At 35.4% G+C, this 19153-nt stretch overlaps 3 protein-coding genes across 4 annotated transcripts; 2 read left to right on the top strand and 1 right to left on the bottom strand.

Annotated features, from left to right (window-relative positions):
• Positions 1-53: 53 nt before the first annotated feature.
• On the bottom strand, positions 54-4058 carry LOC116319011 (tumor protein p63 regulated 1-like). Its single transcript, XM_031738221.2, has 6 exons — positions 3629-4058; positions 3320-3411; positions 3190-3240; positions 2976-3101; positions 2522-2675; positions 54-1993 (listed from the first exon to the last, which is right to left on the bottom strand). Exons 1-6 carry the CDS (start codon positions 3854-3856, stop codon positions 1799-1801), a joined length of 846 nt encoding a protein of 281 aa, XP_031594081.2. The 5' UTR covers positions 3857-4058; the 3' UTR covers positions 54-1798.
• A 1614-nt stretch (positions 4059-5672) lies between these two features.
• On the top strand, positions 5673-8685 carry LOC116318986 (complement C1q-like protein 2). 2 transcript variants are annotated; one of them, XM_039604798.1, is made up of 6 exons: positions 5673-5818; positions 7125-7278; positions 7383-7454; positions 7607-7690; positions 7775-7906; positions 8001-8685. In XM_039604798.1, exons 2-6 carry the CDS (start codon positions 7218-7220, stop codon positions 8282-8284), a joined length of 633 nt encoding a protein of 210 aa, XP_039460732.1. In that variant the 5' UTR covers positions 5673-5818; positions 7125-7217; the 3' UTR covers positions 8285-8685. The 2 variants fall into 2 exon arrangements, with proteins under 2 accessions (XP_039460732.1, XP_031594044.2); XM_031738184.2 differs by lacking the exon at positions 5673-5818 and having other exon boundaries at positions 6877-7278.
• Positions 8686-13253: 4568 nt separating this feature from the next.
• LOC120435224 lies at positions 13254-17527 on the top strand. The gene is made up of 4 exons (XM_039604337.1): positions 13254-13495; positions 13580-13651; positions 16925-17096; positions 17236-17527. The coding sequence occupies exons 1-4, from the start codon at positions 13264-13266 to the stop codon at positions 17525-17527; spliced, it is 768 nt and encodes a 255-aa protein (XP_039460271.1). The 5' UTR covers positions 13254-13263.
• Positions 17528-19153: the final 1626 nt, after the last annotated feature.

Here is a 19153-nt window from a genome sequence, read left to right as displayed (position 1 = left end):
TTGATGAAATGTAGTCGCACAGTTGACATGAGCAAAGACATGAGACAGTTTTCTTTAGTTGGTAATTTTAAAGCAGTTCTTCATGAAACAAGTTGCATTATCTTTAACCTGCAAATACTGCATCATTACTTGTAAAAGGCTTTACCCGCTATGACCAGACTGAAATGTCAGTAAGAAATCCAAACAGCAACAGGCAGTACTAAATATATCAGGACAGTATTTCTTGTCTTCAAGGCATCATCTTGCTCTAAAGCCACTTGAACTGTAACTTCAATCATGTAGTTTCAGTCCTTGACAGTACAAACGTAATCGTAATGCAGTTCTATATCCACCCCAAGCCTCAGCCCTGATATTAAAAATGGAGGCATTTTTAATTTTCCATAGTGGCTACTGTGCTACAGATATCTAAAACAAAAACAAAACCTTCACGTATTTGTAGTAATGAGTTAATATCCCTAAATAAAATAGTTGAGAACTGTTAATAGTATAGCCATATTCTTAGATCATTTAAGTCAAATGCATTGAAAAAAATGTATATGAACAAAACAATCAGTATTTACAGATTCACTTGGGATATTTCTTTAAAAAAAAAAAAAACACCTGTCATGCAGACTGAACATGCAGGGAACATGCACAAATAAGACCAGAAAAAAAGGCATTTTGAGATGTTTTCTGTCGGTATTGGCGATGCATGGAAGTATGGTCTGTAACCTTTGGCTGGACAATAATATCCACAACGCACACATTCTAGGAAGTTAATGTACTTATGCAAAGCTTTATCTGCATGTGTGCCACTTTGTAACCCAACCCGCCCTCTGCACAGTTTAATGCAGCTGAGTGCAAATGTATGTCTAAAACAAATGCAAATTGCAGCACCATAATGGCAACTCACAAAACAAACAAAGATTTACATGTTCACATTGCACATATTATTTCTGACATAAAAAGAACATTTTTGTTATTGTAGCTAATACAGCTCTGCAAACGGTAGCTCCCTGCTCTAAGCAAAGACATCATTTAGGTAAATATAAGCACTGAAAATAAAACACGGGTTAAATACAAGAGAGAGGGTTTTGATATGTAATTCATCATTACTACTGAACAAGCCCATGCATTCTGCAAATCAGTACCAAAGCTGAGCCCAGTGCACAGCCTTGCAGATGCTATGCTCTCCTATCTAGTTTCCTTCCATATCTCTACATAAATTTATTTGAGTAATTATGTGACACGACGAGCCAACTCAGTTCATCAGCTGCTTTTCCATTCCAAGAAGCTACTCTATGGCTCTGTGGTCCAAATAATGCAAACACAAACCATATCATGTAGCAAACGTGGAACTCATCTTGGCCGCTGATACGGTTTCACTGTTCTAAATATCACATTCATTTTGACAGTCTGTCATTTAGTGGTTAAACCAGAAACGTGAGACTTCAAGAAGCTCAATGTAAAGTACATGCTGTGCCTTTTATCTCCCAACTCTTATAGCCTGGCCACACACTCCTGAAGGTCGTGTGTGTGTGTGTGTGTGTGTGTGTGGGGCACACTTGTGTGGAACTCTGACAGAAAGGGGGGACTAGGGGCACAAAAAAATGAATGAGTAGACAGTTGGTACAGTGCTGTGCATCATTTACGTACAGTTGGCTGACCATTACACCGACTCAGGAAGGTGTGTGGGCATCTCTTGGATTCTGCATACACGCACAGACATGTTACACATTACACTGCAGCTTCCCTCAGACAGTGTAGTTTAACACAGACACATGAGTTGAACTGTTGTAGTTTGGAGAAACGACTGAATTTAGAAGCCAATCTTGCCACGTGTCATGGAGTAGCCCAGCTTAGCCTCATTGTTGATGAAGGACATTATGCCTAGATATGTTTCAATAAGCAGGGGTCTTTCCAGGATCAGCACACCGTTAGCTCGACCTGGGATGGGGTGCTCCTTATGGGCTCTCTTCACTGCCTGCACGAGCTGGGTTTTGAAGTTGTCCAACTTGGGAAGTAGAAGGAAAAAATATGAACCTAATAAACAGCCACTTCAAAAGTGCACAATTTATATATTTATTAAAATAGGAGTTGCTGTCTGGAGTTAAGTATCTGAGGTTGCTCTGGAATAAAGAATACATTTGAGATTTTGCAGTAGAATGAGCTTCATTCACTGCATGTAGCAATGCCTGGATGAGAAATTGCCCAAGGCACAGCTGTTGTCTTGCCAGTAAGATATAAACAAATGGCTTTAAAAATATCTATTGATATACCAAGTTGAAAAGTATGAATAACTGTCTTTATCTCGAGGGCTGAATTATATCTTTAAGGCAAGCAATCAGTCTATTGTCTCCAGTTGAACTGTGACTGTTTGTTGTTTGAAACAACCATTCACCAGCCGTCACCATTGTTTCACAACACAGAAAGGACCTTACAGTTTTTAGCTTTATTCGCTTAGTTTTCGTAACATCAAGTAGCCTATTACCGGAAATAATAAAAATGCATGTTTGACCTCATTTAGTTAAAGTAAGTGTACCTGGCAGAGAGAGGCCACCTTCTCATCAGCATGGGCCATGGGGTGCTCTGTGAACGTGGCGTAGGGCATCTCTGTGGACCAGGGGTTCCAGCGGTTAAAGAAGGAAGCCCGGGGACGTTTGTCCCATTGGACACGAATCCCATAGCCTTCTCTTCTGTTTGACAATACAACAGTTTTAATAAAATTAGAATATCAGACAGTCGATGACATTCATGCAGCACAACCACAGAGATGGACCACAACAAAAGACATTTTGTAAGTTTTTACATTTTACTTCCGTGTGGAGTTTGGAAACATTTTTTTTGTATGTATTTATTACTATTTAAACAATTAAAAGACACATCTTTCTGTTTTGCTAATATTAAAGGTTGATGTTGTAATGTTTACACATTTATTTACTAATGGAACTGGGTAAATACTAATTGGCTGTTGACAAGCTGAAATTCTGACATACTTGTTGAGGGATTTGGGTGGAAACTCAAACTCGCCCACTGAGATCGTGTCCACAGCATTGAGAGAGATCCTGGTTACTTGTTGACACAGCAGGTTAATGAAGTCATACTTGCACACCAACAGGGACCTGCACAGAATGTCAAGACAATGTTATTGGCTACCTGATATCTCATTAAATATTAGTCACTTAAAGATGAGGTATGATTCTGACTCACCTATCAGTTATCAGCACAAGTCTCTCCTTTTCGTTATTCCAGTGATCAATTCTGTAGAAAACAGTAGTTCACACAAGTGTTCATTTTTATGCCTCCTGCCTGATAATAAACATGATGACGGGATACTTACTCAGCCAGCAGCCAGACACTAAGCACCTCTCCATCCTCGGACGGCAGTGCCACAGTCCTGATGTCGCTCACCGCCTGCTCAATGGTACCTGGCTGAGATCAGCATCACACAACCGTAAATCATCTGAGCCTCATCCTCCCTGTGATCTGTTACTGTGATTGTCACAACATGCTGCCCTGCACTGACGCCTACGGCTGGGGGTGGTCGTGTTTACTTAAAGGTACCTAAGCAGCGTGCGATAAGTGCGAGTGGATCATATAAAAACAAACGGGCTTATCACCGCAAGCTGGAATGGATGGAGCAACTTACTCTGAACACGAAGTAGTCCTTCACTTTCGCTTGGATGGTGGGGTTATGCACATGAAAAGGCGTCAGCGTTTGTAACGGGGGACAGCAGGCCACGGAGGCAGCGTGTCCAAAGCTTCGTCCGGCCTCGGGCGGCGTGAAGGCAACCTCGACCCCCTCCTCGGTTTCTGCAGGGTGGAGAACCGCAGCGCCCGGACTCTCCGGCTCCATTGCGTCGTTGAGCTGAAGCATAATGAAACGTACGCGTTTCCCGGAGCTTCCCAACGATGTGCACCGACTGTTAGATCTAAAAATCTCCTCCCGACGATGCAGATTTACCCATTGCGCACAAATAATGTTGTGATTGTGGGGGTAACGAGGAAGTAGTTCCCTATTGCTTCACTTCCCCCGTTTAATTTCCTTCCTGTTAAAGGGACACGGTGTTTTTGACCCAGCTAATTACCAGTAAATAATTTATTTTTTTAAAGCAGGTGTTTGGATTGGCTGGTTCCATTTTTCATCATTTTCACTTGCATGATACGTAAATGATCTAAAGTAATGTTCTAGTTTTTATCGCATAATTCTATTGACCTTATTATCATGTAATTATTAAATAATTGTACTGCCACTTGCTATAGTATTCGTGAAGATGCTGTTCTTGTACGTTTTATTTCAAAGTTAAAGCCACAGCAACCCGATAGTTATACTACAATAATATTGTAATAAGATTCCTTTGGTTCATAATTTCCTGACCAGGTAAGTCTGGGAATGGCAAGGAAAAAAAACTTTTTCTTTTAGGTCAAGTAAAGTGCCTGTATTGTCATTTCAACCATGTGCAGTGATATAGTACACAGTAAAAGACTATGGTGCTATATATAACGGACAGTCAACACAGGACTACATAAAGTGCAAGTGCACAAACATTGCAAAAAAAAAAAAAAAAAAAAAAAAACCCAAAACAAAACTGTGAAACACCAGTCAGAACAGAACTATAAAGACACAACACAGTGCAATACAAAACTGCTACAATGACAGTGGGTTGTGCAAAAGACTGAGCACTGTGCAAAAATTAACTTGATGTATAAGGTGTGTGTGCGTATATGACATTGTTCAGTCTAAATCATTTGTACTGTATCCTGATCAAAAGAAGTTTCATAACTGATCCATCAATATTAAGAGTTTTGCTGTAATAATATTTACATTTATAAGCTGTATCAAGAATAGTAAACTTCCTTTATATAAAAGTTTATTGAAAAAGCAGTGCGACAGCAGTATTTAATCAAGCATTAAGCTGAATATTTAATCAAGGAAGTATTAATTAATTAATTAATTAATTAAGTAATCTTGGACATTTTTTGATATTTACTCTTTCATGTTCATTTTTGGAAATTTTCTTGGTTGTTATATGCCAAATGCCACCCGTATTTCAAATATTAGGCATTAAATATCATTGAAAACAAACGAATCACCTTAATAAGAAATGACGAACGAGGTGTGGTCCTGAGACCCAACCTGTTTATTATGTCTTCTGTAATGGACAAAAACAGTAAAACTGAAAGACCCCCCGGTTTTCAGGACGATAAATTAACGCTCACAATTATTTAATATTGAAATTAACTATAACAGTTCCCTCTAGTGGAAACTCTGGGGAACTGTGAGCTGAAAATACAGGTTTACAAAGAGTGTACTGTTTAAGAGGCAGTTTGCCCAGAAATGAAAATTATCTAATAAACCAGCATTTTGCTTTATAAAGTGACTTTTCAGAAGTCAAATGATAATGCTTTGTACCTATATTACAGTGTTAAAATAAACTTGTCTCCCTGCTTTACCTGATGCTTGGGTGTACATTAGTCTTAGCGCAGGTTGCAGACTAGTAATGATGATATTGATGATTTGTACTCATTAGAGTTTTTGTTTGTTTGTTTGTTTGTTTTTTTGTCGTTTTTAACCAAAATGTCAGAGAATATTAATCTTGAACTATTTCTTGTTTTGTTTTAGGTTTTTTTGCTTTTAAAGTTGAGTTTTCTGTTGTAACAGTTTTATGCCATCACAGGCTCAGTCGGCACAGTCCATCCTCTCTAGCTTAACTGGAAAGGTCAACACATTTGTAAAACAATAACTTTTTAAATCTCAGTTTGACTTTGACTTGTTTTTCAGAGAGTTGTTGATGTACATGGGGGGGCGAAGATCACACGTGGATGCTGTAGCCTTCAAGTGGGTGTTTTTGTTTGTCTCCTTGTGCTTTATAATCCAGACTTTGTTCTCATGCTTGGTTTATCAGTTTATTGAGGAAGAACAGAAAATGGTCTTTAATACTCATCTGAACTTGAGGGAGACCATGTTTTGTCTATGACTGCAACCTTTTGTGGAAGGTTGCTTAGTGCTATCATTTACATATACAAATACACCAAAGCATAGCTGTTTTGATTTCAGTACTTTTTTTTAAATTAGAAATGAACAATTAGAAAAGTTGACTCAACTAAACACCAAATTGTAATTCTGTACTGTTGGACTAATGGATCTGTTATCTGTTTATATGCCATAAATGATATGTTTCTGATAAGTGCTGTCTTATCAGTTTTATGAGTTTACAAAATGTATTTGATGTTGTCAAATACATTTGTGTTTTGTAATTTCCCCTTTGAAGCCTTCAGTCAGCCATATTTCACACTGAGACGTGCCTTTATGATTAGAATAATCTTTTGATCTCTTAAACTTTCAGTTAGTACTGATGCTGTTTCTCAATGTCATCGTACTTAATAAGCAATTTTCTGCCAGAAATGTTAGTCAAGGATATATTTCAAATAGATTAACAGTGGCTGCAAGTTGATTTAGTTAAACCAGTGGATTAGATCTACTTGATTTTCATCACAATGTGTGCTTCAATGGAAAAGATACACCTTTATTAACAGCAATGCAAACTGTTGGTCTGCTGTAAATAGTTTTTTGGGCCAGCCACTTCTTCTTTTGTCCTCCAATTGCCGAGTTTCTTCAAATTTTTGGAAGTCATCTTGTTGGTGCACAAATACTATTCATTGTCCATCAAACTATGTTATCTTTGGTCTATTTCATAGATTCAACTAAAGAATTCTGAACCAATTATGTGTTTTTGCGACAGGCTCCTTCTAAGTGAGTGAAAAAGCAGCCTATGTCCAAAGAACAACTTTGAAAGGCTTCCAGAAAACCTGGAGAACTATTGCTCAAGACTATTTAAAAAATAACAAGAAAGTCTGTCTCATTGGAAGACAACTAAAAGGAAGTGAGGGGTAGCTCAAGGCCATAGTAGGTCAGAAGTACCAAGTGTTATCTTCTGCACGTGTTTATAATAAAATAATTCTGCCAATGATTGACCCAAAATTCCTGACATCAAGACGCTATATAAGGCTGGACCTAAGACAGAAACAACAGTAAACTGGACACTATGAGATCTAAGATGACAATGCTTTTTCCATTGTTGCTGCTGACCTTCCTGTCAACAGTCAGGCTCGAAACAGAGTCTGACAATGAAATTATTCCACAGTTAACGGAAACTGGATCCCAGGAGAGAGGACAAGCAAATGCTTCTGATCAACAACACAACTGTGTTACTGACGTCAATTCTGTGCTGAGAGAGATGAGTGCCTTGTTGGGTGCACTGAAGGTTGAAGTCAGATACTTGCGAGAAGACAATGAAGGTACAGTATAATGTGTGGCCTGAGAATCCATTTAATTAAACCACTGGCATGGTGTCTGCAAATATTATGTCATGCTATTTTTAATTATTTATTTATTTATTTAGCACAAGCGGCTAAGATGAGAGAACTGGAGTTGCAAAAGACTGAGCTGGACAAGCTGAAGGAACAATATCAAGGTATATATACTCAGCAGTGAAAAATGATGACATCATGAAATATGATATATTTAAATATATGTTTTCAGTAACTGAAGCCAAATTAATAAATATTTACAACAGAAGTCGGTTTTTGCTCGTTTTTTTCTTTTAACAAATTACTCTGATTACAGCACAGTCACAAGAACTGATCTCCATTAAAGCTAAGACAAATACCACAGAAAACCAGGTGGAGACTCTAAAGAGAGAGAGAGAAGGTTTGTGAATTTAGAAACAAGCTCATTATTGCAACAGTCAATGTAACATCACTCATTTTAACGTGCTTTTGTCCTCTGTCTCAGTGAAACAAGTGGCTTTCTCAGCCTCTCTGCTAGCTGCGGGGTCAGGAACTGTTGGACCGTTTAACACACACACACCTCTGGTCTTCAGACGTGTCGTCTCAAATATTGGAAATGCATATAATCCACATACAGGTATGCATCTATGAAAAAAAGAAAAATCTGACTTTATGACAAAGTTGAGATGATTGTGGGTGACAATTCTCTATTTGATTTTAACATCACACAGGATTTTTCATTGCACCAGTGAGAGGAGCTTACCACTTTGAGTTCTACATTGGTGCACATGGTCATGGTGCTCATCCTACTGGAGCAGTGTTGATCAAGAATGGCGAGCATATTTTTATTGCCTATGAACACCAGAATTCCCATTTTGGAAGTTCTGCTAATGGTGCCACATTGTTATTAGAGGTTGGAGATGTTGTGTTTTTGCGTCAGTGGGTTAACTCAAGGATTTTTGACAATGAAAATCACCATAGCACCTTTAGTGGCCATCTGCTTTTTACCATGTGAGCAGAAAACAGTTGTTAGTTTGCTCGTGCAGACTCCACAGCAGTATGAAGGTGTTCTCTGTACTGATATTTGTATGAACCTGACTGACAAAAATGCTAAACAAAAATAACATCTGCAACAAGAAATAAAATCAAAGATGTTTTTCATTTGCATGTCTTGCATTAAAAAAGCACCACAGCACCTGACTGTTAGTCCCGTGTCAGATTTAATTAAGTGTAGAATTTTCTAAGACAACTGTACATAATATAATTATTTTATTTTTTTGGTTTGTTTTGTAGAAATGTTTTATGTGAAGAAGACAATTTCCAATTTACCTTTATATCTTTATATCTATGAAAGAATCAACCTTTGTGTTCTGTTTATCGAGTAAGCTGTACAGCAATCATTATCATAATAAAATATATATTAAATTAAATCTTGGCATGTTCTGTTACATTGTGTGGACTTTTACGTAACTTGAGAGAGAGATAAAGAGAGAGACAGAGACAGAAAGAGAGATAATATCTCAGTTCATATGGGCTTAAAATTTAAGCAGCATTGCTCTCTAGTTGAAGCTTTAGTTAGTTCTTAGTCAGCACTGTATCAGTCCAGATTACAAACCATTTAAGCAGTGGTAGTGCACTACTGGGAACCATTTAATAAAGCATCATTACTGTGTTTACTGAACAAAAATCTAATGTTTTTTCACCGGGGAAATTATCGGTTATTACATTTTGGCCTGAGATGAACAGATGTCAACATTTTGGCAAGCAGGAATGAGTTAATGGATCACTTATAATCCAGGGGTAACCCACATCTCTCACTAACTGAATGCTCTCATTGTGCCAGGAAGGCTTGCAGCCTCAGTCTTTGCCTACCTGTTTCTTTGGCAGTGATATTTAACTTTTCCAACAAAGTGGAGAGTAATAAAAAAAAGAAATGAGACTAATGAGAAATGCCCAGAAATTAAGCTTATTTTTTCATGTATCAGCTTTTATCTCTGCGTGCTCTAATGTTGATGTACATTATACTGCCAAAGAATGTGCTCGCCTTGAGTGAGCAAACACTATTGTCTCCCTCGCCTTGAGTGAGACAATAGTATCCTATTGTCAATATAAAGGGTGTAATATAATGTCAGCCCTCCACGTTCACCTATAACAGCTTCAACTCTTCTCAGAAGTTTTTCCACCAGGCTTAGGAGTTTTTTTGTATCAGTTGGTTAACAAGGATTTTTGGCAGTGAAAATCACCATAGCACCTTCTGCTTTGAAGATGTTCTCTGTACTGATATTTGTATAAACATGACATAAATGCAAAAGAAAAATAATTTTTGCAACAATCAAAGAATGTTTTTCATTTGCATATCTTTACTTGCATCAAAATGCACCACAGCACTGAGAGATGAAAGTCCTGTTCCAGATTTAATTAAGTGCGGAAATTCGTAAAAAAAAAAAAATCATGGGAATGGATGTTATTTTTTGTTTGTTTTGTTCAGCAGAAAACTTATTGGTTAAGTGCTCTGTGTGTTAAGGAGAATTCCCAATTTAGTTACAAATCCATGAAACAATCTATTTCTTTCTCCTGTGTATAAACACTGTAGGCATGTTTTGCAACAATCATAATAAAATGCACATTTAAGTAAATACTATCAAGTTCTCTTACATTGTGTGGAGTTTTATTTAATAAAACATGTTTTAGTATTTTTTATTCATAAAATCACTACTGAAATTTTAATTTTAACACACACACACACAATGCACCAAAGCACCGAATAATATAAATCCTGTGCCAGATTTAATTAGGTGCAGAAATTTCTAAGAAAAGTGGGGAAATTATTTTTCGTTTGCTTTGTAGAAACTTTTTATGTGAAGACAATTCCCAATTTGCCTTTAAATCTTTAAATCAATCCAGTTTTGATGTCATTTGGATAATAATTGTATGAATCATAACCATAATAAAGTATATATTAATGAAATATTACCATCTTCTTTGTGGACTTTTACTTAAGTTGGGAGCAAGTCTTAAAATTAAAGCAACATTGCTTTCTAGTGGAAGCTTTAGGTAGTTTTGAGCCAGCACTGTACCAGTGCAGATTACAAACAGCAAATGGAGTAATAGTAAACACCCCTCAATAAGCTGCCTCTATAGGTTGAAAGTATCAGTGTTGGTATTGAAACTGCAAATGGTAGCCCTGTATTTATCAGTTCCAGTGTGGCACAGCAGCAGTATTTGCTTAGTGTTCTGAGCATGATGTTGATGACCTGTGTACTTGTGTTTTGAATGTTCATTTGCCTCCAACATAATCTGTGCTGCTCTCTGTCCCGGCTGTTTGTCTCAAAGAATTTCTTACCATTTTGACTCTTCCAAGAAAATGTTTACGGTCATGAGCAATGGACCCATAATCCCGAGTCTTAATTCATCATTTTTATAGTGTTTATATAGCATTATAGCATTACTCCTCTGACATTTAGAAATACACATATGCTATTTTATGACTATGATTATTATTAGCAGTGATGCAGTAGCAGGGATAGCTGTACATGGTGCAACAGATGGAGAAACATATCTGTTTTTAAATGACATGCTAAGGAGGACTTATGATATTTAAATGCTGAATTAAGCACTTGCTAATACCTGTGAGATTATTCTGTTATCATATGTTACCTTATATCTGTAATCAAAGTAGTTGAATTATGATACTGCTGTAGATCATATTATACCCCTTAATATAGAGTGTGTGATCAGTATGTAGTTTTAGTTTGCATTATACTTCTGACTTAAAAGAGTGTGAAAATCATTAGATCTATTTGATTGACCTGTATTACTCGACACTGTTGAATGTGTTACACTGTTTCTTGACATTTCATACTGCTGAATCATGAAGAGAATGTTGTGTGCAGAAGACCTTGTGCCGATAATAGAAGAGACGACCACATTCCATACCCCCACCTTTACAGAGAGCAGAAAGACAGGGAGCCGAGGTCATAACTTAGGCGCCGTAAGAGAGAAAACATGTGAATGTTTAGGCTTTTTATGACTAGGTGGGGGCCACTAGGGGCTATAAGAAGCTGAGTAACCCGTCACCATTTTGAGACTTGCTGTGACCCTCTGCAGGCAGGTCTCCCCATCATGATGGTTCTTATGCTCTTAAGTGTTGAATTATATGGAAATAAATAATTGTTGATTGAGCATTTATACACCGAGTATTGTCCTTCCTTCAGCCCAAAGATTAAAAGAACTGGGAGATTTTAACATACCTTACTAATGCTTTATAGTGTGACTTTACTATAATGTGCTACCACATTTTTTAATTGTTTTTTTTAATTTATTTGTTGTTTTGACACAGCAACAATGTTGACTTTGATTTTACTTTTTTTTTTTTTGCATAAATGAGTGTGATCACATCAAGAGGGCAAAATGAAGATGGTAAACAAAGATGTAAGAAGTATGCTATCCATTAGTGACCATCAACACTACAGGTGCTGCTAATAAATACAGGCATCGCAGACCAGCATGATATTTGAAACTGATTTACTGATATCATCAACATAACACACAATGCATCAAATAAATGCATAGCTGTTGTATTTTCAGGCTTTTGTAAACTTCTGGTTACAGCCTCTTTTACACCCTCTCCAACTCTACCTCCGTTTATTCAGTGAGAATAGACTCAATAGGCCCTGTGCAGAACTGAGCAAAAGGAATACATCATTGTCGTTGCTACAAGGAAAATACACCTCACATCCTGAATGGCAGCTTCATAAAATAGCCTTAGCAAAACAGCAATCTGCTGGTCGAATTGCCATCAGTAAAGAAGTAACTTATGCTGGACTTCTAAGCAGAGTTGCAAAAAAAAAAAGACACATTGAACAGGCTAATCAGAGTAAAGGTTTTGGATGGGCAAAAGAATGTTGAAAAAAATATTAGAGACATATAAATCTAAGTTTGAGTTGTTTTGGTCCTGAGGAACATTTGTGGGAAGTATTAACAAAGATATGCTATGCTATATTTATGCTATATTTATATTTATAAACATATATATATATATATATATATATATATATATATATATATATATATATATATATATATTAAATTGATTGAAGGATTGAAGGGTATTGAGAAATGAAGGGGGCACTTTATTTAGCAATGCCATGCAATGTCTTGTAAACACCTAGAAGTAGGGGATTATTGCAGTCTTTTAGAAGAACACTGGCTTTATATATATATATATATATATATATATATATATATATATATATATATATATATATATATATATATATACTATATATATATATATATATGAAAGAAAAGAAAAACAACAACAACAACAAAAATCCCCTGAGCAATAACAGTCATTAATTACTCCTGTATCTAAGTCATAAGTCACAGTGCCCTTTTTGTAGCCGTACCTATATACTGTTATTAACCACAAAACCGCTGGAAAACACTACACACATACACCCAAGAGTCAAAGTCTAAACCCAAATTATTGATTATCACATTTCTAGATGAAAGATTTTTAGTTAAATGTTAATAGGCCCATGAGTCTTTGCCACTGCAGAAGAGTTTTGTCTGTAGTAAAATCCATCCATCTATTTTCAAATGTGGGTTTGTTGGAGCCTGTCCCTGCTGTTATTTGGCAAAAGGTGGAGTACACCCTAGACAGAGCCCGAGTCTACCACAGGACCAACACAGAAAGACAGACAGCCATTCACAATCACATCTATAGTTGATTTAAAATTATTTATTTTCATTTGATGAAAGAAAAATGTATTGTTATTAAACAAACAGGGATATTTTTTTTTTATAGTTACAACATTTTAAGGGTAGTGTAAATACAACAAGTCCAAAGTAACAGTGCTATCTCCGGGAATGTTTCTGATGAAACATCCATGGTAATGATTGACCAGACAGTCACTGACACTAAAGACACTATATAAGGCTGGAGCTAAGATAGAAAAAACACTGAACTGCACAGACTCCATGAGATCCAACATGACAGTGTTTTTTCCATTGTTGCTGCTAATCTGCACTCTCTCTACAGTTCGACTTCAAATAAACTCTGACAGCAAAATTACTCCACTTTTAAATCGGGGAATGGAAACAACACAAACCTCTGACCCTGAACAAACATGTAAACCTGACATCAATTCTGTTCTGAGAGAGATGAGTGCCTTGTTGGCTGAACTGAAAGCAGAGATTAGACACTTACAGAAAGAGAATGAAGGTACAGTAGTATGTAATGGCACAAGAAACCACTGCTTTAATTCACTGAATTATGTCTTACTTTTAATTTTTTTCTGTTTTTTAGCACAGGCAGCTAAGGTCAGAGAACTGGAGTTACAAAAGACGGAGTTGGACAAGCTGAAGGAACAGCACCAAGGTTAGTTTTGGGTGAATAGTTTATATTTAGTGTGTTTTCTCTGTGTCTGGTTGCTGTGTTAGAATTGACTCCCTATAAGCAACAAACTGGGACATTGTCCGGAGACTCATGTTTCAAGAGAAACATTTACTGAAAATGAACTCAAAAAATTAAGGAAAACTGAGTAGGACAAGAGAATCTCATTGAACTAAGTTACTCTAAACATAACATAGCAAAACACTAAAACATAGATGTTTACCTTATTATTTATCAGTGAGAAGCACACTCAAGTTGGAGTTTAACTAGTCAAGTCAAGTCAAGTCAAGTTTATTTAAAAAGCACATTTAAAAACAACCAAGGCTGACCAAAGTGCTGTACAATAAAATACAAATATAAAATACTATAAAACACAGGTACATAAAATACCTCACTGATAAAACAATAAATTAAAACAATAGGTTAAACCTTGCTAAAAGCCAATGAAAAGAGGTGAGTTTTAAGAGCAGTTTTAAAAGTTCCTAGGCTGGTGGAGAATCTGATGTGAGGGGGTAAACTGTTCCACAGTCTGGGTGCAGCCACAGCAAAAGCCCTCTCTCCCCTAGTCTTTAATCTGTACCTGGGAACATCTAAAAGCATCAAGTCTGCTGACCTCAAAGATCTCCTGGGGCAGTAAATGCTAAGAAGCTCTGCCAGGTAAGGAGGTGCAGTACCGTTAAGAACCTTAAAACCAGCAGTAAAATTTTAAAATCAATCCTAAAAGCAACTGGGAGCCAGTGGAGAGAGCAGAGGACCGGAGTGATGTGGTCTCTCTTTTTGGAACCGGTCAGCATGCGAGCAGCAGCGTTCTGCACCAGTTGGAGGTGATGCAGACAGGAACGATCTAAACCAGCATAAAGGGAGTTACAGTAGTCCAGCCGTGAAGTAATAAAAGCATGGACCACCCTTTCTAGATCGTTCCTGCACGGGTAGGACTTGACTTTAGCTAAAATCCGTAGGTGATAAAAAGATCCCTTGACTACGGAGCTGATTTGTTTATCAAATTTAAAAGCACTGTCAAAAGTAACACCGAGGCTCTTAATGGAGGAAGTACATTCAGAAGTTAGGGGTCCCATAAAAGTTTCGTACTGAGAAACAAGATATATGTCCTGTGAGGGACAGTTTCCCCAATAAATATTTAAGTTTTAGTATAAATAAGAGTCCTATCACAGTCTCAGCAAATACTGGAGGAGTGAGTTCACTTCCAATATAAAGATATATATATATCTATATATATATATATATATATATATATACATACATACATAGATATACATATATATGTATGTATATATATATATTATGGAATGCCGTTTAGGAAAATATTATATATATATTACAGTCAAAGTCTGAATATATAGAATGATCTTCTGAATATATAGAATGAAACTTGAATATATAGAATGATCGTCTGAATATATAGAATGAAACTTGAATATATAGAATGATCATCTGAATATATAGAATGAAGCTTGAATATATGGAATGAAACTTGAATATATAGAATGATCATCTGAATATATAGAATGAAGCTTGAATATATAGAATGAAACTTGAATATATAGAATGATCATCTGAATATATAGAATGAAGCTTGAATATATAGAATGATCATCTGAATATATAGAATGAAGCTTGAATATATAGAATGAAACTTGAATATATAGAATGATCTTCTGAATATATAGAATGAAACTTGAATATATAGAATGATCATCTGAATATATAGAATGAAGCTTGAATATATAGAATGAAACTTGAATATATAGAATGATCATCTGAATATATAGAATGAAGCTTGAATATATAGAATGATCATCTGAATATATAGAATGAAGCTTGAATATATAGAATGAAACTTGAATATATAGAATGATCTTCTGAATATATAGAATGAAACTTGAATATATAGAATGATCGTCTGAATATATAGAATGAAACTTGAATATATAGAATGATCATCTGAATATATAGAATGAAGCTTGAATATATAGAATGATCTTCTGAATATATAGAATGAAACTTGAATATATAGAATGATCATCTGAATATATAGAATGAAGCTTGAATATATAGAATGATCATCTGAATATATAGAATGAAGCTTGAATATATAGAATGAAACTTGAATATATAGAATGATCTTCTGAATATATAGAATGAAACTTGAATATATAGAATGATCGTCTGAATATATAGAATGAAACTTGAATATATAGAATGATCATCTGAATATATAGAATGAAGCTTGAATATATAGAATGATCATCTGAATATATAGAATGAAGCTTGAATATATAGAATGATCATCTGAATATATAGAATGAAGCTTGAATATATAGAATGAAACTTGAATATATAGAATGATCTTCTGAATATATAGAATGACACTTGAATATATAGAATGATCTTCTGAATATATAGAATGAAACTTGAATATATAGAATGATCATCTGAATATATAGAATGAAGCTTGAATATATAGAATGAAACTTGAATATATAGAATGATCATCTGAATATATAGAATGATCTTCTGAATATATGGAATGAAACTTGAATATATAGAATGATCTTCTGAATATATAGAATGAAGCTTGAATATATAGAATGAAGCTTGAATATATAGAATGAAACTTGAATATATAGAATGATCTTCTGAATATATAGAATGAAACTTGAATATATAGAATGATCATCTGAATATATAGAATGAAGCTTGAATATATAGAATGAAGCTTGAATATATAGAATGAAACTTGAATATATAGAATGATCTTCTGAATATATAGAATGAAACTTGAATATATAGAATGATCTTCTGAATATATAGAATGAAACTTGAATATATAGAATGATCGTCTGAATATATAGAATGAAACTTGAATATATAGAATGATCTTCTGAATATATAGAATGAAACTTGAATATATAGAATGATCATCTGAATATATGGAATGAAACTTGAATATATAGAATGATCTTCTGAATATATAGAATGAAACTTGAATATATGGAATGAAGCTTGAATATATGGAATGAAACTTGAATATATAGAATGTATGAACCTCATTTTTAGAGATGAGGTGTTTCTGAAATCTCTGCCTTTACAAAATGGCATCAGCTGAACTATTTCAGTACTTTTTAGAGCTTGACAACTGTTTTGCGACAGCTGTTCAAACTACAAATGGTAGAAATAATTTGGAATTTATACTACGTCACCTTGAAGAACACGTTTTCATTATTGCAACATTTCTAGTGCTCATGAATAATATTCAACAAAACGTTTCTGGGAGAAGATTATGCACACTTCTTGAGGGAATTTATCAATCACTGATGGAGATGTCAACTGAGCTAACACTTCGAGCAGAAGCTGAAGCACATGTTATGGGCTCATTATACCATTCTACATCTCAAAGAGGAAGGCCAAGGTAAGTGATAAAAATGGAAACAAATTTATTCATAATGTGTATGGCACTTGAGAGAGTCAAGAGATGGCAAACAAGATAATGAATGCAAGAAATAAGAAAGAAGTTAACATATTTGTTATTTTGTGTCTAACTCTTTTAGGTACAACATACCAGCTACTCAGCTGACTGACATGCGAGACTTGGGGTTTAGTTGGATGGCCATATCTCAAATGTTGTCAGTAAATGTTCGAACACTGTACAACCACAGGATACAACTAGGTTTAGTGGACTATGGAACTTTTAATAATATTTCAAATGTGGATCTTGATCATCTCATTACTGAGATTCTTACACATACCCCTGGCTCAGGAGAATCCTACATTAGTGGTAGTTTGAGAGGAAGAGGAATCAGAGTTCAGCGGTGGCGAGTGAGAACGTTTAAGAATAGTTGATCCAGTGGGAAGAGCTTTGAGAAGACGGAGAGCAATTCAGAGGAGGGTCTACAATGTCACTGTCCCAAATCAAGTGTGGTATGCCTTTTTTCACTTTTTAAATTTGATTAATGTTAATTATTACTTCCTGCATTGTAGTAATATAATATTTTGTTTGTGTTTTAATAAACAATGTTGTATAATGTCTGGGTTTAAAATATTGTTTATCTCCAGAAATAGGTTACATGACAGAAGTACAATGTCAAAGTCACAGACCTTTATTTTAATGTACATCTAGTGTCATAATAATAATATATTTCTTCTTATTCCAGGCATATTGACACAAACCATAAGTTAAATCCTTGGGGTTTGTGTTTCATGGAGGAGTTGACGGCTATAGTCGCTGCATTACCTACATGAGATGCTGCACAGATAACAGAGCATCAACTGCTATGCAACTTTTCCAGAGCGCCGTTGATCTCTTTGGCCTCCCACAACGTGTCAGGGGTGATGCTGGCAGTGAGAATATTGATATTGCACGGTTTATGATTGAACATCGAGGGCCAAACAGAAGAAGCTTTATGGTTGGACGAAGTGTGCATAATCAAAGAATTGAAAGATTGTGGGGTGAACTAAACAGAGTTGTGTCAGCATACTTTAAAGACCTTTTCCTCTTTATGGAAAATGTTGGGATTTTAGATAGCACTGACCCATTTCATATTAGGGCTCTTCACCATGTATATCTTCCAAGAATTAACAGATCTGTGGATGAATTTGTAAATCAGTGGAACCATCACAGCTTAAGGACAATGGAAAATAACTCCCCGCTGCAGCTGTGGACTGTTGGAATGTTGCAACTTCCTCAGCATCACAGACCGCTCAGTCAAGTGCACTTCAGACATCGTTCTTACCATCACCAGCAGTTGACGGCTGACTTGAGGCAGATCGACCCCTTGAGTGACGATGGAAATCATGGGATAGAAGTTTTTTTGACAGCATCGCATGCTTCAGTTAAGTTATTAGTAAATTTGTTTGTGTTAATTAAAAAATGTATTTGAGTGCCAGACACTAAAAATTGTGAAATATCATGATACTGAAAAAGGTCCAAGACTATTATTTAGGTAAAAGTAAGGTAAGGTAAAAAGACTGGTTTTATCTTCATATTCACTTGTGCCATTTAAATCATAAAAGTAGACAAATAAAGTGTTTAGACTACACTTTTTTTCATGACAAACCATACTTGTCACAGTACAAAATGTTACAGTATATGTTACATATGATTGTATGATGTACTAATTTATCTGTTAATAAACAGGAATTATGATTCATTCATTAAATAAAATATGTTATACATTTTAAACTCTCTTTTTTTAAAAAAAAAAAAGACACAAATTACATAAAAAGTAGGAAGACAGAACACTTTATTTGTGTATTTCCAGTACCCAGAGGAAGGAAATAATATTCTGCAGTAATAGGGCTGGTCTTAAAAAAACACAAATGAAAGAGGAAAAAAAACAAACAAACAATCTACAATGAGCATGTGTTATCAAGTAGTATAGTAAAATATGCAAACAAAATCCTTAAAACACTCCCTGCAAACCAGGTTATGTTTATTATCATTATTATTATCATTATTATTATTGTTTA

Source organism: Oreochromis aureus, linkage group 20 (assembly GCF_013358895.1).
Source record: "Oreochromis aureus strain Israel breed Guangdong linkage group 20, ZZ_aureus, whole genome shotgun sequence".
Lineage (NCBI taxonomy): Eukaryota > Metazoa > Chordata > Actinopteri > Cichliformes > Cichlidae > Oreochromis > Oreochromis aureus.
This window is presented reverse-complemented; position numbering and strand designations above follow the sequence as displayed.

What these genes read in the sequence shown, in the direction of transcription:
- LOC120435224 (XM_039604337.1), top strand. Translation starts at nt 13,264, where the DNA reads ATGACAGTGTTTTTTCCATTGTTGCTGCTAATCTGCACTCTCTCTACA. An exon ending in CTTACAGAAAGAGAATGAAG is followed by an intron (nt 13,496 to 13,579) that starts GTACAGTAGTAT and finishes TCTGTTTTTTAG; the next exon opens with CACAGGCAGCTAAGGTCAGA. An exon ending in GCTGAAGGAACAGCACCAAG is followed by an intron (nt 13,652 to 16,924) that starts GTTAGTTTTGGG and finishes CAACATTTCTAG; the next exon opens with TGCTCATGAATAATATTCAA.
- LOC116319011 (XM_031738221.2), bottom strand. Translation starts at nt 3,856, where the DNA reads ATGCTTCAGCTCAACGACGCAATGGAGCCGGAGAGTCCGGGCGCTGCG. An exon ending in AGGACTACTTCGTGTTCAGA is followed by an intron (nt 3,412 to 3,628) that starts GTAAGTTGCTCC and finishes TGCTGATCTCAG; the next exon opens with CCAGGTACCATTGAGCAGGC. An exon ending in CCACCCAAATCCCTCAACAA is followed by an intron (nt 2,676 to 2,975) that starts GTATGTCAGAAT and finishes ATTGTCAAACAG; the next exon opens with AAGAGAAGGCTATGGGATTC.
- LOC116318986 (XM_031738184.2), top strand. Translation starts at nt 7,026, where the DNA reads ATGAGATCTAAGATGACAATGCTTTTTCCATTGTTGCTGCTGACCTTC. An exon ending in GCTGAAGGAACAATATCAAG is followed by an intron (nt 7,455 to 7,606) that starts GTATATATACTC and finishes CTCTGATTACAG; the next exon opens with CACAGTCACAAGAACTGATC. An exon ending in TCTAAAGAGAGAGAGAGAAG is followed by an intron (nt 7,691 to 7,774) that starts GTTTGTGAATTT and finishes CCTCTGTCTCAG; the next exon opens with TGAAACAAGTGGCTTTCTCA.